This window comes from Zosterops lateralis (assembly GCF_965231275.1).
Source record: "Zosterops lateralis genome assembly, chromosome: 7".
Classification (NCBI taxonomy): Eukaryota; Metazoa; Chordata; class Aves; order Passeriformes; family Zosteropidae; genus Zosterops; species Zosterops lateralis.
The window spans coordinates 9990944-10016475 of record NC_139767.1 but is presented as its reverse complement, the minus strand read 5'-3'; the positions used below and the strand labels follow the sequence as shown (position 1 = coordinate 10016475).

The window sequence follows — 25532 nt, the reverse complement described above, 5'->3', positions numbered from 1 at the left end:
GCGGCTCGTGTCCCCGGCTCCGCACCCCGGGGAATGCTCGGGACGGCGCCTTGCACCGGGACCTGCCCGCGCACCTGCCCCGCTCCCCGGCCGGTCCCCGCGGCCCCGGCGCTCGGGGATGCAGCGGAGGAGCCTTGGCTGCGGGGCCTGGCCGCCACACAGCCCCGGGACGGGGACGCGCCGCCGGTGCCGTGCGGCCCGGAGCGGCGGCTCCGCGCCCCCCGCGCAGCGCGGACACGGCCCGGCAGCCCCGGCTCCCTCAGCCCCGGCTCCCTCAGGGCCAGCGCGGACACGGACACGGCTCGCTCAGGGCAGCGCGCGCGGCCGCACCTGCTGCTGGGGCCGGGTAGCCGCCGGGGGGCGGGCTCTCGGCGCCGCGCCTGGGCGCTGATTGGCTGCTCCGCCGCATGGGCGGGGCCTGGCAGCGCCGCTGAGGCAACCGTCCGGCCGCGGGTGCGCCTTTCAAACGCCGGGAGGCGGCGAGAGAGCGGGAGCGGCGCTGAGAGGGACGGCGGCGGCCCGCGGTGAGTGTGCGGGGCTGGGGAGGGAACGGGGAGCGTGCCCGGCCGGGGAGGAGTGGGGAGTGTGCGGGGCTGGGGAGGAGCGGGGAGTGTGCCTGGCTAGGGAGGAGCGGGGAGTGTGCCGTGCCGTGCCGTGCCGTGCTGTGGTGTGCTGCCGGCCGGACGCGGTGGGAGCACCGCGCTGTCTCACCGCCCGGTGCCGGGTGCCCGTGAGGGGAGTCGGGCCGGTCCCGCCCGGCCACTGCCGCCCGCCGTGGTCCTTCTCTGCCAAACGCCTTCCAGGGACTCAGCGTCGTTGGAAAAGGTTAAAGGAGCTGACTGTTTTTCCCGGTTAAACTTCCCTAGTTTAGCGGGGAGCCTTTTTTTCCCCATAGCTGGTGGAAACTCATTCTCCTGAGTAGGTTATGTGCCTCTTTGTGGGTTTCTTCCTGCTATGGGTATGTGCACTTCTCTATTCTTGGTGATACTGAGCTTAAAAAAAGGAGATGTGCTGTCTTACCACAGAAACAACGTCAGACAGAACTTCTGCTTAATATTTGCTCTTTTTACGAATGATCATGTAAAATGAAAACTTGCATAATGAGCTTGATAATGGCAATAAACTTGATAATGGTAAGCTCTTAATTAACGAGGCCAGTTATCGAACACTAATGGTTTTCTGCTGAAGTACAGCAGGAAGAAGGTACAGTTTATGAGTTAAAGTTATGGGGTGAGCACAGCCCTAAGGGGACTTATGTAAATTTCAGACATCAAAATAGTTCTCTTAAATGATAAACTGTCGTATAATTGGGATAGAAGGAATGCTTGCTTGTTACAGAGTGAGTCAGAGACTCGTGCATTAGATTGTATTGTGGCCTTTTCATAATTTCTTAAAGAAGCTATTTCCTGCATATCAGATGATAGTTTGAAGATATTTTTAAACTATGTAGTTTGGGTCGTTTTCCTGCTAAATTATGTACGATGATTTGAATCCAAAATAGTTGTACCATGAATATCCATGTTCCATCCCACATGGGAATGTGAACAATGCTGGATGGGTCCCGGGTTACATTTGGATCATAACTAGTTCAAGTGCTCCCCCAGAAGTGTCTGACAGTGCATGTCTCTCGTTTAAACTGCAAGTGTATTTTTGTGAGTTTGCTAACTGTCTCTGAATTGTAATTTGCCTTATTTTTTTTTCTTTCGCTGATAAAAGTAAACCTGCTCTTTAAATTAAAGAAGCCATCGATTACTACTTCTGGTATCCTTCAGTAACCTTTTTCTGCCTTGCTTTTGCATTTCACCTGAAGAGATGCTTCAGGCCTATAAATGCGAATACCAAACCTCAGTAGTTTTATTTGGTTTGCTTTTGTTGCCTTTTTTTTTTTTTTTTTTTTTTTTTTTTTTACTATAGTAGAAATGTGGGTGGGTGTATCTTCATAATGTGCTGTTCTACTGGTTTATTAAGGTAATTTAATCAGGATTACTACATCATTTGATTCTAAATGATCTGAACTTGCAAAGAGGACCTTGTCCATTCATGCTTCTCTCTGACAATTAACTCAGCCTTAAAAAGGAAACTTAGAGGAGCTGTGAGTGAGCCTAGTAACAAATGTGAATATTCCCACTGGGAAAAGAGCCTCACTTTGTCCTGTTGTTGCCTGTTCCTGCTGTGTTGCAGTTAACAAACAGGAAGGAGTTCTGGTAAATTCCTCCAGGAATGAATACCTGTTAAAAGTGTAAACTTAAAGGAAGTGTGGAACTTACCCAGAATCCAGAGAAGAGTTTCAGAAAGATTAAAAAAAGGTACATCTCATTAATAGTTAAGTAGCTATTAGCATTTTTATTAGAACTAAAGCTTATCCCCAGTATCTTATGGATATGCTCCAGGGAGAAAAAAAAACCCCAATTTATTTTGAGTGTTTACATTATTAAATTAGCATGTCTTGATTAGTATTCCTTTCAGGTTCTATTTTTACAGTGATTAAATGTGTTGTTTGCAGGCTGCTACTGAACAAAGTTCTGGCTGTTCTAGTTTTATAGCCCTAAACTCATAATATTTATATACTTTCTTGTGCTGTAACTATGGAATTTCCAAAACTCTTAATTGTTTTGCTTCAACAGGTGGCTGGTAGGAGAGACCTGCTCCTGACAATGTCGAGGAGAAAGCTGGAGAATAAAAACCTTTCTGGCTTGTTGGCCACATCTCTGCACACACCAATCAAGACAGAAAACTTCCACAATTATTATGTGCTTGAGTCAAAAGAGCTAGGAAGGTAAGATTATTCCTATTTATTTTACTTGAGCAAGAGGAATTTCTGCTGCAAGAAAATTCTCTGTACAATGAAGGAAACCTTTATGGCAGCAGATGGAGAATGAAGTAAGCCCCTCTCCTTCCCTGTCCTCTTCTTTTCCTCACAGTGGGTTCTTTAGGGACCAGGAGAAGGGACAGTGAGGCACAAGCTGCCAGCCTTTTCCATGTCAGAGGGATCTGGAGGGTTTTCATAGGCGTGTAGATTTGGGATTATCTTCCTTTCCCTCCCTAGCCCACAGAGATTCCAGGGGCATGGCCTAAACAAGAGATGACATAGGCTGATACTGTAAGAACAAGAATGAAGGTTTTGAGTTGGTTGTTCCAGGTGTTTGGGTGAGATTTCTGAAGTCCAGAAAACAAAGACCTTTTCTCTCCCCTTCCCAACCTCAAGCAGTTAGGCTGCGTTTCAAACAATCTGCTGTTTCAGAGCAGCTTTGCAGCCTGCTTCCCTTGCAACAGTAAAATAGGGAATTACAAAGCTCCCAAACCCTTGGTATTTATGATAGTGCTTCAGACATACAAGTGAATGTGTGTTTTGCAATCACTGGGCTGTTAATTCACACCTTGGAAGAACTCGGGACTGTGTGTGAAGCCATGCAGACATGGTGCTGTGAGGGTGATCTCCCTGAACAGAAGTGTCCCGGGTCAGTCTCACAGCTGTGCCTTGCTCTGCTGCATAACGATCCTTTGCACCTGCAGCTCCTTCTGTCAGCAGAGATGCTCCTCTGCATGTGCTCTGTGAGCTCCTCAGTCTTCATTGTTCTCTTGGGTTTTTTTCCTATTTTTCTAGCATGTGCTTTATCTGGAAGGCTTTTATAGAAGTGCACATTGCAGCCCATAACTTTCTTCTTTTCTTAACTTTTGTCAGCTCTGCTTTTGAATTCTAAGCTCTACAGAAGCAGTTTCTATGCAGCACCCTCTAGAACTCAGGTATTGTTCCAGCGCTGGATTTTCCAACTCTTCATACTTGTGAGATCATGTCTAAAGCAAACAAAAGTGTAGATTTTGTGTGAATTCCAGAACAGAGTTTTAATTTTTTTTTCTGTGCATGCAAAACCAGGCTTAACAAAATAAGTGCCAAAATGCAAAGAAAACAGAAGCAGAATTCTGTTTTACAAAATATTTGTGATTTCTCCTGGCCTAACTACATGTGTATTTTTTTGTGCTTTTAAGTGTGTAAATGCTTTTTAAGTGATGTAAAAGCCCTCTTTTCTTTGTAAGCTCTCTAAAGGATTCAATATGCTTCAATTTTCACTTGCAATTTTCTTTTCCCTGCTGAGATTATGTAGTAAATAGTTCCCTTGTTCTCTGCTTAAGCTTCCCAAGCCCCATTTCTTGCTCCCACACCCTTATCTGTTGGGTCCTTTGGTATTTAAGACACTGACTCACGAAGCTGGCAGGTGAGGTTCTGTTTAGTGGGTTAAGTAGTTCTGTCCCTGGTGTGTGCCTGGCTTGGCTTCTTTTGAAGTAGCTACATTTCTGTGGTTTCTGAGATATGAAAACATCCTGAAATCAGTGTTTTTTTGTACAGCTGGGCTGCAAGAGCGGGATGGTTACGCAGGCAGGGAGTGGGAACTGCTCCGCTCGTGTCCGTGCAGCACTTCCGAGGGTTTGTGTATTGCAGCAATTTCCACTGCTCTAAGAGACTTCGTTTAATCTTAATTTTTGCCTTAATTTGCACCCTACTAACAAACAAGTGGAAATTCTTACATCTCAAATCTGGAAATATCACTGACCCTTCAAAGTTGTTGAACCCACAGCAGCCACAAGGAAGATGTGCCAAAACTGCTGGGGAAGATCTCGCTGTTCTCATGAAACTAAACTGGTTCCCTTTTGTTAATTTTAGGGATGCTTTCATGCCTGGCAGGGTTGGTGTGATGGTAAAAAGAGAATGTGAGCTGGAGGGGGGGAGTGTTTTCTGCTTGGGTATGTTATGAAATTGAGCTGAGGAACTTCAAATGCTCTGCAATAATAGGCTGGGTTCACAGTTGGGAAAGAACGTGGCTGTACCAGGCTTACAAATAGCTGTCAGAGTGAAGAGTGTGCGTGTATCAGATTAAATAACTTTCACCTCTAAAGTTTAGTGCTTTCAAAAAAGGATAGAGAAAATCTGCAACTAATTGATGTTAAAATAAATGATGACAGAAGGCCTGTTTTGATTAATTTATTTTTAAGTTCCAGCAGTATGATTCAAAGTCATCTCAAAACATTTAATAATTCAGGCACTTTTGTACAGTTATTTGCAAATGAAAATTGACTTTTTGCATGAGATGCTCATCCCTGTTTTGATTAAATATTGAGGTCTAGATATTTTTTTTAAAAAATCCTTTTTTAAAAAAGAAGTATTCCTTTTAAGTGCTGGGAGTTTTGCACCAGAAAAAAGGCAAAGCCTGTAAGGCGAAGTGGTATTTTCTACTAGAGGAGTTTTAAAGAACACAGCTCAGACAGCTCGTTCTGAGCTGTTCACTACATTTGTTTTTAGTATGCTGTGGTAACAAAAAATAGAGGTGGACAGGCTTTTTTTTGAAGGGATAAATGTAGATTGTGCACTTCGTACATAGTTTGATACTGTTTTTAGAACTTTACTCACAGTTTATTGCAGCCTTTCAAGTTGTTTTTTTGTAAACAAGGTTTCTTGTACCATTTGAAAGCACTTTGCATGTATGCAACCAGGCATTTCTGGGAATACAATATCAGTGGTTATAAAATTGGATTTTTCAGTTTATAACTTGGCTTAAAAAAACCTGCATTTTTTCCTTCTAATTTTTTTAAACATCAGCTTGGTGTTTTAACTACAGTACGTGGTTTTCTTCTAAAAACATTTCCTTGCCAAAATATGGTTTTGTTTCCATACCTAAACAGTTGGCTAGGAAATAAAGCAGCACGCTTCATCTAACTGTAATTGAGGAAGAGAATGCTAATGCTTATTTTCTATTAAGATGTTTTGAAACATTTTACAGATACCTGGGATTTTTGTAGCAGTACTACATGGTTTGTGGAAGGAAATTCTCTATATGACTAAATTTTTTTCACTGAAAACCTCCTGCCCCACCCGTGCATTTAAATGTGCTTTGTCTTCCCTGTGCATTCTCTGCATTTCACAGGAGTTTGCTTTGTTTGTTGTTATCCTGTAGGTGTTGAAATGAGGGTGAGGGTGTTCTAATATCTCGCCAACCTGAACAGCCTTGTAAGACCTCATGGCTGGCCCTGCGTTAAACAGGTTTTTAGAGACCTCCAGAAGTCCTTTCCAACCGAATTATTCTGTGACCTGACAGTGAGAATGTCCCTGTAACCTGATACTCTGATTTAATGTTTAGCTAGGCTGTGTAAAGGGAATGTTACTGGGTCTCACCAGAGCTTCATCTAGCTTAGTATCCTTCTACAGTGCCTGCAAGTGAATGTTCAGGAAACAGTGTAAGAACAGGCCAAGCATGGCATTTTCCAATACATTTTTTTATTGTTTCCAATTATTTGCTATGTCTTCTTATTTTTAATGTTCATTTATGCACTTTTGATTTCCTGCCTCTCAATGTTTTCCCTTTTCTTTTGTAGAGGAAGATGTGCTGTGGTAAGAAAATGTGTAGCTAAATCCACAGGCCAGGAGTATGCAGCTAAATTTTTAAAGAAGAGAAGAAGAGGTCAGGACTGCAAAGCAGAGATTCTGCATGAAATTGCTGTCCTTGAATTAATGAAATCCAGCCCTCGCATAGTTAATCTCCATGAAGTCTATGAAACAGCAAATGAAATCATCTTGGTGTTGGAATAGTAAGTGTGCCTTCATCACATGTTCCATGTTTGTAGGAACAAATCTTTCAGGATATTAATTTTTTACATGAGTTGCCTGAATGCCCGGAAGAATTGCAACAGTACCCTGCATACATTGTGCTAATCTTTCATTATAATATACTTTATATTTCTTCCTTTAAGAATGTTTCAGGCAAGCTGACTGGAAATAATGTTCTTGGAATACCATAGAAGGTTCTGAGTGCTTTGATGCAACTTAAATCACCAAAAATAAAAAAGTCACTGATACCAAGTGCACAGATTTCAAAGAGCTTGAGCACATCCATGCCTGTGAACTTCGAGTTAGCACTTGGCATTTTTTGGTGACTGAAGACTTACAGTTGCTTTTTTGTTTTGAGCTCCTAAATTTATTGGTTTTGTTGTTTTAAAACTGACTTTTGGAGCAGTTTTCTAAAAAATTCCTGTTTTTTTTATACACATTCCCAAAGCTTCTTATTAACTCTGAAAAATAAGTTTAATTTGGGAATTGAATTTGAATTACCTATTGTATTTGTTTTATTTGTAACTTTTTGTATGGAATGTAAGGAACAAAAATACAGCCTGTTCTTTCTAAGCTTTAAAGTTCATGTACAAAGTATTTGAAGTGCTGTTAATGGTGGTCTTCTTACACCATGATATTCTTTGGAAAATTTGAAGGAATTTAGCTAGATTCTGTCTTAAAAAGCTTTTTTTCCCCCCTGGAGCTAGATGACTCCTAACATACTATTTGTTGTTCTAAGGCTTTATTTTGCAAATCCTTTTCTGCAGAGCTTTTAGCTCTTTACCCATCTGTGTGCCCATCCATGCAGACCATAATGTAACTTGAGCACAGGAATAATACCCTGGGAGCCAGTTGAAATCCACGGCATCCTCTGCCCTTCCCCTCACCATGTCCATGTTGCCATAAAGTCACCTAGGGAGGCATTACTGACACCTCACTTAACCCCTGCAGATTTGTGGCTGTGTTAATTCCTTTTGTCCATTATCTGATTTTTAATAGACTCTAATTTTGTTGGCAATGAAGTTTAGGCTCAGTGATCTGAAGTTTTGAGGGATCTGTAGTTTTGAGTTTCATCCTTGAGAGAGAGACTTGAGGCACTCAGAGCAGGCCGAATAATGATCTCAAACCCAGCCTGAAAGGAGACAGCTGACACTGCAGCCAAGTGTAGGAATAACTCATAAACCACAGGAACACAGATATTTCCATGCTGCTTTACACTGCTCTGAATTATTCATGAACTGGTCTCATGGAAGAAATTTTAGATCTGACTTGAAAAGAAAGGCTTCTTTGATTAGGGACTGATGATAGAACTTGACTTTTGGAAGGCATCTTCCCCCTTGCTTGAGGGGACCCAGAGCATTAGGAGGTTACCAGTCTAAGTGCTTTTTGCTGTCTCAGCTGCTATTTCAGGCTATAAGGAAAGAAAGAAGCATCATCAGACTTTTTTCCCCTTTTCTAAGTGTTTCTATTAAGTGTTTTAGCGTAAACGTGTTAAAAAAAAAGTATTTCCAGCCTCTCTGATAATACATATATATTTTAGATAAACAGGTGCTATTGAAAACGTTTTTACTCACTTAAACTTCAAAATTTAAACCTAATACATAGGTGTTCTTTAATGTGTTTCAGTGCTGCTGGAGGAGAAATATTTGACTTATGTGTCCCAGATCTGGATGACAGACTATGCGAAAGGGATATTGTAAGGCTTATAAGGCAAATACTTGAAGGACTTTGCTGCTTGCACGAAAACAATATTGTTCATCTTGATTTGAAGGTGAGACTGCAGCAGGCTTTGTTTTAGCACTTTATCTTCAATTTATTATGTTCATCAAAATAATTTGTTAAATACATGAAAAAGATGGAGAAAAAGGAGATTAAATGATATTAAAATGAGATTAAAATAATAGAGATTAAATATTTTTTAATAACATTTAGCAATGAGTGTTGCATAATAGAAGCTGAAGTGTCATTTAGTAGATTGGGGTTTTTTTCAAGTTGTATTTTATTAATTAGGAATGCAATATCTTCTATTCTAGCCTCAAAATATTTTGCTGAGCAGCGTCAATCCTCTTGGTGATGTAAAAATTGTAGATTTTGGGATGTCCCGGAAGCTGGAGAATTCCAATGAGCTGCGGCACATCATGGGAACCACAGAGTATCTCGGTATGGAAGGGCTGCTTCACATCTCAGGGGCTTCTGAGAAAACAGGAACAGTTCATGTAGCACACTTAGCAATTTACAAGCTGATAAAAAACATCACAGGACAAGGCAACTTTTTTTGAGCTGCTCTTTTTTAAGAGCAGTCAACAAATATTTGCTCAAAAAAAAATCCCAAATTGTATCATTTAAGTGAACCTCTCAGTTTTATACTGTAGTATTTGCTGTGCTACAGCCTGTTAAATTGTTCTGATTAGAATTGAAATACAGCATTAGCATGCACAAAGAAATGTCCCTTGAATTAATGTAACGTCTTTAATGTTATTCAATATGATTTAATGAGATTAATATATTCATTGGAAAGGAAAGATTGCTGTTTACACTGGGCCCTCTCTGAGGGACAAGTTTTCTTCATGACTTGCCAGCACTCAGTGTTAAGAGCACTTCATTCTGCAGTGAAGAACTTCCTACCTAGCCTGTGCTAACAGCCAACTGATCCTAAAATTGGCTTGGTCACCTTGTTTTGCAGTTCTAACACGCTGAAGGGTTTATGCATTCCCCTTAAAATGCTGTATAATTCAAAACCTCTTAGGAGAAAAATGTATGTGCCTGCATCTGTTGAGAACACATCTTGAAGCTTGGCTAAACTTGGGGCCATGCAGTGCCACTTTGGTGTGAACCGAGTAAACATCCGTGTCTGGCAAACGGAAATAACTTTCTGCCATCCTTGTGGCTTGGAAATAATAAACCTCATTATTGAAACTACATGTTGAGTCTCATAATAATGGTTGGCAAAAGAATGCCAGAAATGCAGTGTATGATTCAAGGCCATTTGAATAAGATATTTATTAAAGCATTTTTCTTCTCCCCATCTCTTTAGCTCCAGAAATCTTGAACTATGATCCTATTACCACAGCTACAGACATGTGGTAGGTATTATCTTCATTTTACTGAGGTTTGGTGGGACCCCTTAACAGTCTAAAGGCCTGATGCAGTTTCATCTGGCTTCCAAGGATCCCCTTCTGCTGGTGGGCTGGCTGAAGGAGGGAGGGAGGAATGGGAGGGGAAGAAGTGCTCAGGATATAACTCAGAGCTTACAGGAGTTTATGGGTCTGTTGCACACTTAGTGGGGAATGCAGGTGGCTTCTGAGCCTGTGGAGGATAGGTGTTAGTTCTGAGGGAATAACAGCAGTGGCTGGATACCATACTTCAGGTATTACTTCCTCCTGGATGACATGCTTCAGATAGTATTTACTCTAGGGCACTTCCCCCACACTTTTACATTGTTAAATATTTTTTATATAAATTATAAGAAGGATGTAGACTTCCTACTTACTATTTTTAGAGAAATATCTGCAGAATGAATCATAAAAATGATGAGTCCCTTGAACTGACGCAAAACTTTTTGTGGTTTTTTAGTTTTATGAGCTATGTTAAACATTAGCTTTGAAACGTTTCCTTTAAAACATAAAATCTTCAGCATCTAAATTAAAATTCACTGTTAAAAGTTGCCAATTGCTCCTTTGAAATCCTCAACTTGTGATAGTAACGAAGTCCATTCATGAATGTTTTTTAATCATGTATTATTTGTTTGCTTTTGTGGGAAGATGTAAAAAAACTTTATTGATGCTCTGCTCACAATGACAAACCCAGCAGGTGCATGTTTCCATCCTGCAATGAGTATTAAATTCTGAGCTATCAGAATGATCTATCTAAAAATGTTTTTATCATGCATTGAGAAACCATCTTTAAATTTATAATGATTGCATGATCTGTGGTACTCGTGTTCATGTTCTTGGGAGAAACATCTCAGCTGGAGGAGATTGTAACACAAGTCAGATGTCAAATGTGCACGGAGGTTGATGAAAAGTCTTTGCTCTGTCAGCCAAAGACTTGGGGTTTATTTGCATTCAGATTAGAATGTCTGTCTTTTTTGCAGCTCTATCATCCAGAATTCCCATATGTCCCAAGAGTGGGCTGTGTAAAAGTGGTATTTCCTTTTCCTAACAATCTCAGTAGGAAGAGTATATTAAAATTAAACAGTTTTCAAAAATCCCTTCATTGAGATACATACACACATAGGTATCTTTCCTTGTGTATGTGTGTGCAGTGCAGTGCAGTCACACTTAAATCACATAAAATTGAGGTGTACCACGATTGCTGTAATTCTGAGTGTGGGATATGTCAGGAAGTCTGATCTGCAGCACAGTAAATACATGCAAGGTGTATTGTTTAGATTCTCTAGCAGGTTTATACATTGTGTTCTTATCTCAGGAACATCGGTGTTATCTCATACATGCTGCTGACACAAGAATCTCCATTTGTGGGAGCTGATATTCAAGAAACTTACCTTAATATATCTCAAGTTAATGTGGATTATTCAGAAGAAACGTTTTCATCAGTTTCACAGCCTGCAAAAGACTTCATTCAAAAACTTCTCATAAAAAATCCAGAGTAAGTAGCACACTCCTCCAGGCAAGAATCCTAAATCTGTGGAGCACCTAGAAAAAGTGAATGTTAATTTATGTACTTAATCTCACTAATAGGATCAGTTGGGTATTTCAGAATGCATTAGTATTTTTAACTGGATATTTAGAAGTGCAGGTTTATGCTTTTCCATAATGTGTGAGAAGAATCTTGGATTCAATGTCTGGTGGAAATTGTCAGATACTATTTTTATTATTTTTACGGATAATGTTGTTATAGTCAGCCTTGTTCTTTGAGGGTTTTTTGGTTTGAATTTCTTTATATTTTCATTCAGATGACAGATTTTGAACAGATTTTATTGAAGTATACTCTAGAAAGAGTATAGACGGACATTTTCTATAATCATTGTAGTTTGGAAAGACAATGCAACCTCTTTGCAGTGCTTTCTTGCTTCGTGAATTACCTTTACCTTTTTACTTGAATACATCTCTTAATATACATTTATACTTGGCAGTGTTTTGCCTCGTTCAGTCTTCTAAAAATGCTCTCAATCCAAAGTGAAAAATTTTTTGGAGTTAAGGCACACTCCCCTAACTCTGCATTCTTCAGGAGTTCAGACTCTGTCACCTGTGGTGAGACAGTAATCCTTGTCACCTTCAGAGAGCTTCCAGCAGGCAGGAGTGACCCTGCTTGGCTGAGAGGGGCTCTTGGGTAGGAGGAGGTGATTCCTGGGAAGTGGCTGCTCTGAGACAAATAAGGACTCCATAGAAGGTCATGTCTGAAGACTCCTTCCTGTCTTAACATCTCACATACAGGGTTTGTTAGGATGTGAAATGATTCCCAAAACCCCAGTATCATTAGGGAATCTTGTCTTTCATGTTTGTGGAGCACCTAGAAAAAAGGAATCAAAGATGAAGAACCTGCTTTGATAACTCTTAGTGTGGACCTGTGGGATATTTGACATTCTGTCACAATTACTACTGGCTTTTTCTGGGCATCTCAAGAGTCTTCATTATATCCTCAAAAGAGTTACACTTTTCTGAATGAAAAATATTCCCATGTTCTGGCAGACTTAGGGACAAGTAGTGGGCTCTATTGCATTGGAGCCAATTTTCTGGCAAGTTCTGTGCAAGTTAACAATGCAGAATACAGTTACAACTTGCAGTAGTGCTGTACTAGGTTATCCAGAGGAGCAATTCTCTAAGGCTGGTTTGTTTGGTAGGATCTACATTTTGAAAGGGTTTATGCCAGATGAATTGAAAGAGTAAAACACTAGAAAATGTCAGAGTTGATGACATCCTTGAAAGCATAATGACTGGATATTCATGAGCCTCACTATTTATGGTCTGTATAAAACATGAGACTTTAAAAGCAAAAGCAAGTGCCCATTTATGTATACCAATTTGAAAACATCCCAAGAGACCATGTTGAAAACATTCCCAGGGACTATGTTCCTTGTTCTGATGAAAGCTTTAGGGTAATCCATCAACTAAATTTAGATGGATGTAGCCAATACTGAACTGTGTTTTGTAGCAGCTGAGGTAGGGGTGAAAACACACCAGTATTGACTCTTCAGTGTCAATTTTGCTTAGGATTTTTATCATCAGAAGTATTTTAGTTCTTTAGTATTGGTGACATTAACTGAAGCCCCTTTCCCTCTCTCCCCCCAAGGGACAGGCCCACTGCCGCAGACTGTCTCTCCCACTGGTGGCTGCAGCAAGGGGAGCTCACGCTCCCGTGCAGCCCTGAGGAAACCTGCTGCTCCTCTCAGCTGCCAGGACACACAACAAAGTGCTCAGAAGAGAGGGGTGTGAAACCCAGCTGCAATGGCAGCTGCAGCGACAAGGAGGACAAGGAGAACATTCCAGAGGACAGCAGCACGCTCTCCAAACGCTTCCGCTTTGACGATTCCCTGCAGTATCCCCAGGAGTTCATGACGGACTTGGTGTGTTAGTGTGGAACACAGACTTTGCATGAAATGAACTCAGCATAATCCGTTCCAGTGGTGAAAAAAAGGGTTCTGGCTTGCCAATTCATGCAGCATTGGCATACTGGAAAATGCACTTTGATTCTTTTATGCTGGTGCCTCCTTTTCTATCCATTGCTGGCAGTGGATTTAACTCCTGAGGGATTGGAGTTGTTGCGCCAATAAAATGAATTATTTTTTTTAAGAAGATATAATTAAATATTTTTTGCACTTTTCAAGTTCTGGTCAAAAGATGATGCTAGAGTGAACAAACTGAAACCTGCAAATGAATTTAAACATAACCTTTGCCAAAGAGTGGTTGAACACATGCATGCTTTTAGGACTACCCTTAGTAAGAAATTGAGAAGGGAAGACGGGAATATGAATCTTGCTGGTTTACTGTAGTTGCTTGCTACCACTTTAAATAGAGGCTAAATTTGGTATGTTTTGGGACCATGGTACATCTGTTGGGGCCATTTGGAAACCTGTTTTCCCTTTCGGATCACTAGTGATTCTGCCTTGGATCTGGTACACTTGGGCATTACCATGCATATTCTGTGTGGTTACGCTGCTTTGGATCTCTGCAACACTTGGCATAGAAAACAGGTAGATTGCCAGTCCTTGTGCATGTGGTCCTTGGCTTCTTACTATAAATTACATTTGAAAATGAGGTTGCTATGCTGATGTGAATGTTTGAATTTGGTGGCTTGCTTTTATCAGACCTCTGAAATAGTATAATCTAGTAATGATTTTTCATTACTTTAAAAAAATCCCCAAAACGATTGCCCCCAAAAAACCTCACACAAACAAACCCCAAAACACAAAGCCTCTAGTTAAAAGTAGTAAAACTGAGTAAACTGAAAATGACCATTTTTGCCAGTGAAACTGCAATTAACAACTTTTCTCTGTGTCCCTCTAATGTAGAAGTGCATCTTGCTGTCAATTATTGTTGACCACAATTACTCAGCTTTGTGCCTGCTCTGAGAAATGGACTGCAGAGTTTTAGTATTTAAAGACAAACTACCTAATGATTGTTTTAAGCCTTTAAAATTGGTTTGGTTAGTGGTATTTTTAAAAGTTCTGTGCCTTCCACTTTCACTTATTCCTGGCCATGAGGTAATAATGGCTGTGTCAAGTTTTTTCTTAGAGCAAATGCCGGTTGTGCCTTAGCAGCCAGAAACTGTTAATATAAACTCCTTAATCATAACAGAGGCTGGAAGCCTTTTTGGGCTTTTTATTAAAACTCTTACAGATATTTTGAAAGTAAATGCCACTTTAAAATATTTTGGGATTTTCCACTCCTCAAAGCTTAAATTTAATTGTCTTTGAATTGGATTTGTTTTCTGTAATAAAATACCACAATCTGATGATCTTTTTGAAGTGTGCCTGTGGATTTGTTGTAGTTGGGCAGATTGGCATTTTGGAATGTGATTGAGAGGTGAACCTGATGAGTGGTAAAAGGTTGTGTTTTATCTTTCTTCACACAAGGAAAGAGCAGGTTTTTCCCAAACAGATTTCAGTGTAAGAGTCACTATAATGCATGAGGGGATTCAGGACCTGTCTTGGTTTGGGGGGATGCTCACGTTGATAAGTGGAAAGCAGACTGAGCTGTAAGGCATGTAAACTTCTCATGTTGTATTTGTCAGAAGAAGAAGTTCTCCAAGGCTTGATTTCATGTGAAATGAGGTAACAGGTTTGTTCAGCAGAGACACAGCTCTGAAAGCTTTGTGTGAGTGAACCACTCTGAGTCTCCTCCGTGTATTAATTCTCATGGAGCTTTTTTCACTGGTATTGGTTGGATATGTAATTACAGAATTACTTTGCAGGAGGCAGCTGTTGGATTGTGCTCAGGTACTTTACACCCTTACTTTTCAAAGTCCTTGGCTTTTCCCAGTTGGAATCTTACCTGACCTTTTGATACTTTTTTTTTTCCACCATCATTGACTCCAGTTTGAACTGGGTAAGTTAACACAAATTATTTGATGCATATGTAGAAGTCAAAGTTCACTTAAGATAAAGAAGAAAATACCAAAAAGCTGTGTAGATAGAGGTAAAAAAGAATGCTTAAAAAAGTTATAATTTAAAATTCTGCCAAAATGTTCCTGAATTGAAATTACAAGAGTTTTTTAGCATCTAGAAAATAAAGCTGATAGCTTGTGCCAGCACTTTATGATAAAGATTCCTTAAGATTTTTATCACAGTACCTGATGTTTACATTTCTTACTACTTTAGAGCTAACTTATCTTTAAATAATTGAACATTGGTTTTATCTAAAGAATTTAAGTTTTGAAGACTTTATTTGTATTTTCTATATACTTAAAATATACCTTGAATCAGACTTTGTTTGGATAAGTACATTTGATTTGTTTTAAAATATTGGTGTACAAATTAACTCCAGTTGAATGTAAATGCATACATTGTAAGCAACTGTTAGTCTGTTTTCAGTCCTGCTATATTACTGGGACTTTCCAAGTGTGAATGAATGCTGAGTACAATTTTCAGATGACTGAAATCATACTTCTATGCAGTCCATTACCTTTTTATATAAAAAAAAAAATACATAAACTTTGCAACTTTTTCAAAACTTCCCATTTTTTTTGTTTATTCACAGAATCAGAGGCTGGTTGAGGTTGGGAGGGACCTCTGGAAGTCATGTTGTCCAAGCCCCCTGCTCCAGCCATCCCATCTAGGCCTTGTTGGCCAGAACAATGTCCATCCAGATGGCTTTGGATCTCCAAGGAAGGACACTCTGTCTCCCTGGGCCACCTGCTGCAGTTCTCAGTCAGCCTCACAGTACAAGTATGTTCTTGTGCTCAGATGGAGCCTCACATGTTCCAGTGTGTGCCCACTCCCTCCTGTCCTGTCCTGGGCATCACTGACAGGAGCCTGGCTCCATCTTCCTTGCTCCCCCACTTCAGATGATGAGAAGTGTTGATGAGAGTCCCCCTGAGCTTTCTTCTGGCTGAACAATCCCTGCTGCCTCATCCTTTCCTTGTAAGAGAGATGTTGCAGTCCCTGCATCCCTCTGTGGCCTTTGCTGGACTCCCAGCTCTGTCTGTATCTCACACTGGGCACTGGGATGCCCAGACCTGGGCACTGCTCCTGTGTGAGTGAAGGGAAGGCTCGCCTCTGTCACCTGCTGGTGCAGCCTGTGCCATCAGCCTGGTCTGGGGCACACTGTTGGCTCCAGGATGTATCAGTGAATGGGACTGTTCTCCACAGCCCATTTCCCCATCCTGCAGAGGTCCCTATGGATGGCAGCTGGACCCACAGGTGTATCGGCCACTCCCAGGTTTGTGTCACCTGCAGCTTGCCAAGAGCATGCTCTGCCCATTGTCGTTAACCAGGACCTTTTTGGGGAGTGTCAGAGGGACCTCACTGAGGTATCCTGCTGCTCTCCCTTCAGCTCCTGGCAGTCCCTTCACTGCAGGGGTTTGCTCAAGCCTGACTTCCCCTTGCTGAATCCATGCTGACTACTACTAGTGAATCACTAGCAGCTCACTTCCTGGAACTGTTTTCCACGTTTCTGGGGTTTATGTAGAAAATGTTGATGCTCCTGTTTGTAATGATCTGGTTATATCTTGCTGTACTTACTGAGGTGATACTTTTTTTGTTAAATTCTAGTGCCCTTTCTGGATGGCTGTGTAAAGACAGCTTAAATGGAATCTCTGTTATACATATTAACTTCCTAGGGCACTAATGGTACATTTGCTTCATTTTCAAGTAGATGGCTGAAATAAAAACTAACAAAACCCAAAACAAGTGTCCTTTAGAAAGGGAATTGCACTCAAAAGAGAGGGTAAACTCCCTGTGGCCTGGATAGTATGTTTCTTCCAAAGGCACATTTCATTGACAAAGCCTTTCCATTGTTTGAAATGCACCAGTGGGCTTTCCTTTTAGTAAAAGAAACCGTGTATTCACGTGGTTGCTTTGATGCTGCAGCATTGAGTTCAGAAATTATCTGAATATTTACATCTCTTGCAGTATGAGCTCTTACCAGGAATGAGGCCTATTTTTTCCAACACATCAAGAAAACAAACTATTCTGTTTAATTGTGGTTTGAGACAATCAGAAATCTCTGCCTTTTCAAAAGTCTTAAGGAAGGAGACATCTTTGAGAAATGCATCACAGTGCCTTTAAACTGAGAGTAGACTTAGATAACAGGAAGAAATTCTTGACAGTGAGATCAGGAGGCACTGGAACAACACAAGGTTGCTGAAAAAAGCTGTGGATCCCATCCTTGGAAGCGTTCAAGGCCAGGTTGGATGGGGCTCTGAGCAACCAGGTCTAATGGAAGGTGTCCCTGCCCATGGCAGAGGGTTGGAACTGGATGGAGCTGTAAGGTCCTTCCAACTCAAACCATTATATGGTAATAACTGACCCTCTTCTTCCTAGGACAGCCATGCTTGTGCTCTTGCCAAGAGAGGCAAGTTGTTTGAAAAAGTATTTTGTAAAATTGGGGCAGAACACGAGTGTGCAATTTCTGTTTGTTTCACAGACTACTCATCCTGGGCATTAAGAGCCTGGCAGCTGACAGGCTTGAAAATACTGCTTGGTCCACCCAGCACTGCAGACATGAGTAAGATACAGAATGAATCAGAGTGTAGAAAGTCTACCAGATTTAATGGTAATATTACAAAGCTGAATTGCTAAGTCATCTACCAATGAGTAATGTGCCATGAGAGTATATATAAGGAAACCATTTAATAATTAAAAGCAGGTACAGGAATGATGTCATTAAAGTTCTTATCTGGTAGCCCTTGTAGTGAATAAACGACAAGGTAGGTATTATTCTTGTTTGCAAGAAGAAAGTTCTTCTGATAATGAAAATACTACATGTGTAAGGGTTTTCTTTATAACGTTTCTCATATTAGCAATCTGTGTCTTCCTCTAAAGAGTACAAGCAGGTATGCTATTTCCAGTTTTCTAGTCAGACAATAAACATCACATCCTTCTAGTAAAAGGACTCCCGTGGCCAGCAGTGGAGGGCAGGGTGTGCTGAATGTGCCACTGCTTGCTGTAGGTGTAGCTCTGATTGTTTAAATAGCAGGAGCTCCCTTTGCATGGTTTCCAGCTGGCCTGGTCCATGTCATAGCCAGAACAGAGTAGAGCTTGTTTGAATGTCCCTAGGCTAGGTGGTGTATGAGGGTATTTCTCATCTTAAAATCAAAACCAGGCTTTAGTGCTGACTTGGATTTAGAAAATGCACCGGGAATTCCAGGTGATGTTGAGCCTTCTAGAGCTGGACAAAGCAGAAATACCCTAGTGGTTCTTTGCCTGTGGCATTTTAGTGAAGGGGCTTTTATGTTCAAAACTTGCTATCTAGACTCATAATGCTCTGTGTGCAGTTCACAAGACTGGTTACAGGCCTGAACTGGAGCTCATTTATAGGGAGTTTTCAGCAGGTTAACTCTGTAAAATGTAGTGCTACCTTTTATATATTGCTGTGAAAACAGAGAGAAACCTCACTTAAAATTCATAAACTACTCAACATGGCAAAAGCTGATTCAGATCCCATAGAAATCCAAACCTGGCCACAGCAAAGTGTTAGAAGTTGATTCAGATTGGTCAAAGCACTGGATTCAGTGGATGAAACACCCACTACCTATAAAGCTGAACTAGATTTTTATTTATATTGTATAGTGTAATTTCCCAGGAGTGTGGGGGCGGGCTGTTTAAATCCTAATTCACTGTGCACATGATGGGCTGGTGCACGCTGAGGCACGTGGAAAACCTTTGGCTGCTGCCGTGGGTTGCCCACCCAAGCCCGTTCCATCTCAGTAGGGATCACTTTGCAAACACAGCTGAGTTATTTGCGTGTTTAGCTGACGCTCCTGCCCCCTGTTTGCCTAAAGCCGAGCAGCGGCACTCACTTATTGATACGCACAGGTTATTAATAAAGGTAAGGGGGACACCGGGCTGCTCAAAGCCTGTTCACCGGCCTTATTTAAACACCCAGGCACAGCAGGGCCGGCGCTTCTCCTGCCGGGGGACAGCCCTGGGGCAGTGACAGCACAGAGCTCGGGCCCGGCACGGCTGCGGGTGCTGTGGGGAAGGTCATTCCGTGCCCTCGGCCGGGAGCTGTGCTGAGGGAACAGACTCGGGGGCTCGCAGGGCTGAGCGGAGTCCAGCGCGGGCTCCCGTAGGTTTTTAGCGCCGGGGCCGGGCCGTGTCCCGCTGCAGAGCGCGGGGCTGAGGGGCTCCCACAGCGCTGCCGGAGCGGGCTGTCTGTTAGCTCCCTCCCATGAGTTAACTCCGTGCCGCGGCGGGTTGTATCGCTGCGGTCCAGCCCCGGTGGGCGCGGGCAGGGCCCGGCGCGGAGCAGAGCGGAGGTTCAGGCCCGCTGAGGCGCGGGGCATTGGCGCCCAAACACCAAACCGCCCTGGCTGTGTGCAGACTCTCCGAAACAGGCTTTTACAAACAGCAGTCCTCCCTAAAGCTGCCCAGATCTCCTTTAACTGGTTTAGCAGTGCAAATTCAAACAGATGCTTTTGGTTTTGGGCTGCTGTTCCTGTCGTGTTTCCAGAGTGAGTGACTCTCTCCTACAGGCCCCCCTTTAGAAACCACAGAAATTAATTTGCGTACCAAGTCCTCAGCTTGGTGCAAAGTACAAAATGTTATGTCATTGTCTCGGGTTCTGCTGGACCAGAGTTCGTTTTCTTCTCGGTAGCTGGCACAGCGCTGTGTTGTGGGCTCAGTATGACAATTACACTGATAACACACCGATGTTTTGGTTGTTGCTAGGTAGGGCTCACCCAAAGCAAGGCCACTTGAGCTTTGTATTTCGGTTTCATTAGGTAAGACGTGGAGAACAAAGAGCACGTTCCAAGTTCAGAGTCACCTGGTGGATGCAGGTGATTTTCCCCACGTCAGCTGCAAAGCTGCTGATCCACCCGAGCCCATCGGGTCACCTCGGGCTCCTCTGGGGCTGGGGAGAGTCCAGAGGGAGCTCTGTGTGCTGGGGGAAGATAAAATGGTGCAGAGATGTTCCATTCTGCAGAGAAAACGGTGCCAGATTCCTCTCGGGGCTTTGCAGCAGGAGGCACCTCCCTCGGCTCGCAGGGAGGGGAGTTCTGACCCGGCACAGGGGTGATATTCTTTGCAGTGAATGGTAAAGCAGGGGAGAAGTTTGCCTGTGGAGGCAGTGGTCTTAGAGAGCTTCAGACTTCTGCTGGACAAGGCTCTGTGCAATCTCTTTCAAAATTTTAAATGTGATTTTAAAAAATAAAAAATGCAAGACCTTCCAGTCAGTTTGCAATAACAGTAAAGCGACATTAGGGAAGGTGAAAATAAATTGTATGAATTTAAACGAAAATCTTTGCATAACTAGTGGATGGGATCATGATTTATTAAGACCAGCCAATGATGCAATTCTTCCATTTGAATCTGTCATCAAACTCTGTTTTACAGCTATGACAGCCATTAAAACAAAGTGCTGAAATAAACTGAACTTAGACCTTTGAATCTCAAAGTATTGAACCAAGACTAATGAAGTATATTCAATCACACAATTATTCTCACTTAAAATAGCAGTAATGATAGTACTATTAGTAAAAGAAAAAATGTTTTATATAAAGTTAATAAAACTTAATTACAATACTGTTAATTTCATCTTAATTTATGCCAGGAGAATTAAATGGCATGTTCTGCAGCCTTCTGAGCAGGCAGTGAACTCAAACTGTAAGTATCTCTTGGTTTTCCAGAATGAAATTCAAGCAATTGAATTAGCTATGGAAGACTTGATATCCATTCTCAATACACTAAACTAATCAAAGACCTGAAACCTGAGGTGTAGAGAGCTTGAATATGCATTTACTTCTTCACAAGAAAACTTTAAAAAGCACTCATTGGCAAGGTGTGTAAAGTAATTTTGCCTTTACGGCCTTTGTTGAACGATCATTCAAAATTTAGCAGATGCAGAGTTTGCAGTTTGGGAACTATAAAATCCCATCTCCTCACTTCACAAATATCACTTCAGTAATCAACCCCCTGCTGTTTCTTTGATGTATTTATGTTTCAGTTCAGCAAAGCACTTACATTCACCCTTGAAATGTGACTTGTCTTTAGTCACTTGCTGTTCAGCAAAATTCTGAGCATGTGCCTGGTATTAAATGCTTGGAATACAGGTGGGTGCCTCAGTGGTCAGCTGAATTTGGGTCTGAGTGATTTGAGCTTTTGCTACAGAGAAGTTTCACATCAGGCATAGTTGCAGCAATTTTTTCAAGCAAAAAGTAAAATATTTGTTCTCTGAGAATATGGTGCCTTTAAGATGCATATGTGTTATGCTCTAATTTTGTGTTGCATTTCATCATGGGTAGTGTGTAACATTATCCTGGCATGGAACCCCTTCTGAGATTTAAACTGCAAGTTTACTGAGCATGGTAATGGTTCCTGTGTGATCCTGGGTTGATGTGATGTGACTGTGGAATACAACAGAAAACAGACTGGACAGAGAAGCGAACCCAGATAAATAGAGGTGATGTAGAAAACTACTGGCATGGGCTGTATGAACTTGTCAAAGCCTTCCACATTTCTCCACATGCATTAGCAGTAACAAGGCAAGTTAAGCTCCAAGTAGAAGAATTGAGAGGCCACATTCCTCTAATCCAGGTGATCCACAATCCTGGTTTGCAAGAAAGACACTGGGAATGATGTCCAAAGCTGTGGGTTTACCACTGTCTCCTGAAGTCTTAAACATTTTGTCATAGATTAACTTGTGTTTTGAACCATTCCTAGAAAAGTTTGAGCCTGTCAGTGAAACAGCCAGCAAAGAACATTCAATGGAGAAAGCTTTAATGAAAAGGAATTCTGAGGGGCATTAAATGGAATTCTTGACTATAGAGAATCAGGAACCCATATTCTGTCATCTGTGGCTGATATTCAGACCACATTGTCAAAATTCAGACTATGAGAGGATCTCCTTTCATTAAACATTATGGAAAGAGATAAAGGTGATTTCCCCTAATAGAACGTAACCAACTATTGTAACCAAAGAAGAAATCTCTTCTGCTTAATCTAAAGTGTAGATGCTTTTGTTTATCCTCCTTAAGCAGCAAATTAATCTTGTTTTAAAGGGATAAAGTTGTTGTCCCTTGTCAGCCACACACTGTTTAATGCCTTCAAGCTGATTTTTACTCTTAATTAATGGTATGGAAGTTAATGCATTGGAGATGTTCCTAAATATTTTTAACACTCACACTCTGGTACTTAAGATAGCAGATGTATTATATAAGTACTTTGTTTTTATCAGCTAAAATATATCTGAAGTAGAGATGGAAAGGTTGAAAATTAAGAGAATATTGTCTAAACTTTCTGCTTAAAATATAAAGCTACTGAATTTTTTAGCTCTTCAGCAGTTAAAAATGTTAGGGGTTATGTAAAGGAGATGAAGAAACTGAAGAGAAGACAAATTTCAGGGATGTGATGAAAGAGTTATATTTTTTTTCCAAAGCAGAAAATTAAATTGTAGCATTAAGCATTTTGTTCAAAATTCTGTACTTCTATCTTTGAGCATAGATTTTAATCTGGTTTTGTCTCTTTTCTCTCAATGAAATACTTCCTTCTTAAATGCCCCAAACAGAGCCATATTGTGAAAAGCCAGAAGCCCTTCCTGGAAAGCTTGGCTATAAATATCCAGCTAATATGGATACCTCAGAACTCCCACTGACCTGCAGAAATTCAGATGTCAGTACATATCCCTACATGTGCATTCCAGTAAGTATTTCTTCTCTAATTGCTACAATACCATAGTGTAGGAGCTCCTTCCTTGTTCATGTAAAATAGTGAGGTTTGCCTATTTAAAAAGAGTGAGCTTGCCATGGTAATGTCATAACTTCAGTTTTCAGAGTGTTTTGATGATTGACAGTGATAATGAAAGGTATTACTTCAAAACCACAAGATGTTCCTTCAGTCTTTGAGATTCAGGCAATTACACAATGTTTGCTCTCTTAGGAACCTAACGAAGCATGGAGAGTTCTGGACTGCTGCCAAAGAGAATTCCAAATTCCTTGTCTTCATTTTGGTGTAAGCAAATTAAGTGACCTTCCTAACCTTCCTCTTGGAAACTGCCTTTTTCTCCAGCTTTTGGTAGAAGCAAGGTCACCAGAGATGAGGTATCAGAAGCTAAAAGATAAGGAAAGGACTTTGTTTAGAGGAAATGGTACGTGTTGGGTACAATGATCTGTTGTTTAGAACCTGTGGCAGTGAATAAAGGAAGAAGTTAAATAAGTTTTCACATATTTAATTTGACAGGACTTGGTGCAGCCCATGTATGGGTGTGCTGTTGAGAAAATTACTGCTGTGGTTCCAGTGGTGGTGAATGAATTGTATATTTGTACAACAAATGAGTTTATTGTACAAATATCCAATATCTATTTTAACAGCATGCACTGTTGGTAATAATTCCATTTCTATTGCCCAGTAGTATGAGAGTTGTAAAAAATGTTTCCTGTTTCTGTATGGGAAAGAAGAATATAGGTATTTGTTATAGGATTATAAATAGCATTTTATTTTTACATATTTTTTGCAAATTGCTTATGTCAGTGAATTGGCAATAGGGAGAACTGCTGTCATCACATCTGTGTGATACTGGTGAGATAAGTAAGTGTCAAATGGTGGTGGTAAATGAGTTTTAAATCATGCAAAAAATTGAGAGTACTTAGAACAAATGATAGATTAAAGGACCTTGAATTTTTTGCTCCTTAATCTGTCAACCAAATGTCTTCCACATCCACACTTGGAATTTGAAGCCAGAAATAAAATATGACTTAAGAATTGGGTTATTTATGACTTGAAATCTTTTAATTAAACCCACATGCTTTTGTTGTCTTCTATGCAGGACTTTCTGCTTAGTTCAAGTTCAGTACTTTAGGTTCCTTTCCTGTCTCTCTTCTGTGATCTCAACCCATCCTAGCAAACACAAACAGTGGTCTGGACTTGGGTGTTTTTCAGAAGCCAGGTTCCATATTCTGTTAGAGGGAATTAGTCCACAAATACTGTTACATGCTAAAACATGTCCTGAATTTATTCACTGGTACTGTTTGTTTATTGGAATAACCTTGTTCAGGAACTCCTGCCACCAACCTCACACATGATCCAGCTGCAGAAAATGACGTGGCATTTGTTATTGCAGGAAGTCACATGAGGTAAAAGCTGCTGAAATCTTAAAGCTTCCACCTGTTGCACCTGCTGCTGAATATGCAAATTGCCCCAAAGGTCTCAGCAATCTACTGAAAATGCTTTGCTGGGAGCACCAGTTAATGCATCTGAGCTAATGTCGCTCTGTGGAGAATGCAAAGGAAAGCTGGTTTTCATACAGGAGATTCTGGATGAAAGGCTGAAGGTTCAGGCTACTCGGCTTTATTTGAAGCCAATTTTCAGTTCTGACATCATGGTTCAGATGCCTGAAGGAAAGTGCATCATTCAATATTTGACTGAAAGACTTGATGAAGTCAGCTTTCCAGGTACATACTGCTGTCTCAAGAGTATAGAGTGAATTTCTAGTTTGTACCAAAAAAATTGCTTCTGATAAAACAGTAATCCATTTTCTGTTTCACTTTGGCTTCCTAACTTAGGTTCTTTAAAAACTCTGGTTCAGACAGTCAGAGAAACATTGGCTGGGAGGGGCCTCTGGCGTCCAGTTCATCTGACTCCTTTCAAAGAGCAGAAATTTTTGGCACCATTCCATCAGGTGAGGTGATACAGCTTTGTGTATCCAAATTTCAGAAATCCCATGCACACAGATTTCTTGCAGAATACCTTCACAGGCTTCAGGGCTCCTAGGGGATAATTTTTTCCTGCTGTCCAAGCTGAATCTCCCAAGCAAGGATTTGTACCTGTTACTGGCTACAGTTAAATTCTACCTTAATTCCCACTTCACCAAATGAAGCAAGTCCAGCTCTCTCAAACTCCTCTCATGCATGTTCTGCAGGTTCTGGTCCTCAGGGAAATACCAGCTGCCTTGTGATTCTGGAAATCCTGTTACATAATTCTAATAATGATTCAAAAACCTGCCCTCATTCTGAAGATGTTTGCTACTATCAAGGGATTTCTAGTAGGATGTTGCATTTTTAATGTATTTGCAAGTGGGCCTACTAAACTATTCAAAAAAAGGGAAGAAATTGAGACATTTGCTGGGTATTTCTGAATCTTGTGTGCTGAATGATCCATTTTGATAAAATCATCTAATTCAGTTATTCAGTGCTACTCAATTACAAAGTATTTTTTTGGAATGTGCTACGTGCTATCACTGGCAGGGGAAAAAAATCATCTTTTGTGCAGGAGAGTGTAAAGAAAGAAAATAGAAATTCAAGTGTCGGGTTGATTTTGGCTAAAGGAGCAGGCAGCAGTTTCCAGAAGGTGGCACTGTCCTTCCACAAATACAGTGTC

The 25532-nt window shown here is 41.1% G+C and overlaps 1 protein-coding gene and 1 long non-coding RNA gene across 4 annotated transcripts; both read left to right on the top strand.

Moving 5' to 3' along the window:
• Positions 1–447: 447 nt before the first annotated feature.
• On the top strand, positions 448–14512 carry STK17B (serine/threonine kinase 17b). Of its 3 annotated transcripts, XM_083864818.1 has the most exons (9): positions 462–524; positions 2182–2305; positions 2623–2776; positions 6367–6579; positions 8225–8369; positions 8632–8758; positions 9633–9681; positions 11027–11206; positions 12851–14512. In XM_083864818.1, the coding sequence occupies exons 3-9, from the start codon at positions 2655–2657 to the stop codon at positions 13131–13133; spliced, it is 1119 nt and encodes a 372-aa protein (XP_083720944.1). In that variant the 5' UTR covers positions 462–524; positions 2182–2305; positions 2623–2654; the 3' UTR covers positions 13134–14512. The 3 variants fall into 3 exon arrangements, with proteins under 3 accessions (XP_083720943.1, XP_083720944.1, XP_083720945.1); XM_083864817.1 differs by lacking the exon at positions 2182–2305 and having other exon boundaries at positions 448–524; positions 2625–2776; XM_083864819.1 differs by lacking the exons at positions 462–524; positions 2182–2305; positions 2623–2776 and adding an exon at positions 2816–3458.
• Positions 14513–18933: 4421 nt separating this feature from the next.
• On the top strand, positions 18934–24826 carry LOC310911839. Its single transcript, XR_014590592.1, has 4 exons — positions 18934–19047; positions 22726–22859; positions 23097–23168; positions 24719–24826. It is a non-coding gene; the product is annotated as an uncharacterized lncRNA (long non-coding RNA).
• Positions 24827–25532: the final 706 nt, after the last annotated feature.

Bases quoted from the DNA above. Each gene is read 5' to 3' on its own strand.
- STK17B (XM_083864817.1), top strand. From the start codon at position 2,655: ATGTCGAGGAGAAAGCTGGAGAATAAAAACCTTTCTGGCTTGTTGGCC. The intron at 2,777-6,366 runs GTAAGATTATTC...TTTCTTTTGTAG, and splicing joins GAGTCAAAAGAGCTAGGAAG to AGGAAGATGTGCTGTGGTAA. The intron at 8,370-8,631 runs GTGAGACTGCAG...CTTCTATTCTAG, and splicing joins TTGTTCATCTTGATTTGAAG to CCTCAAAATATTTTGCTGAG.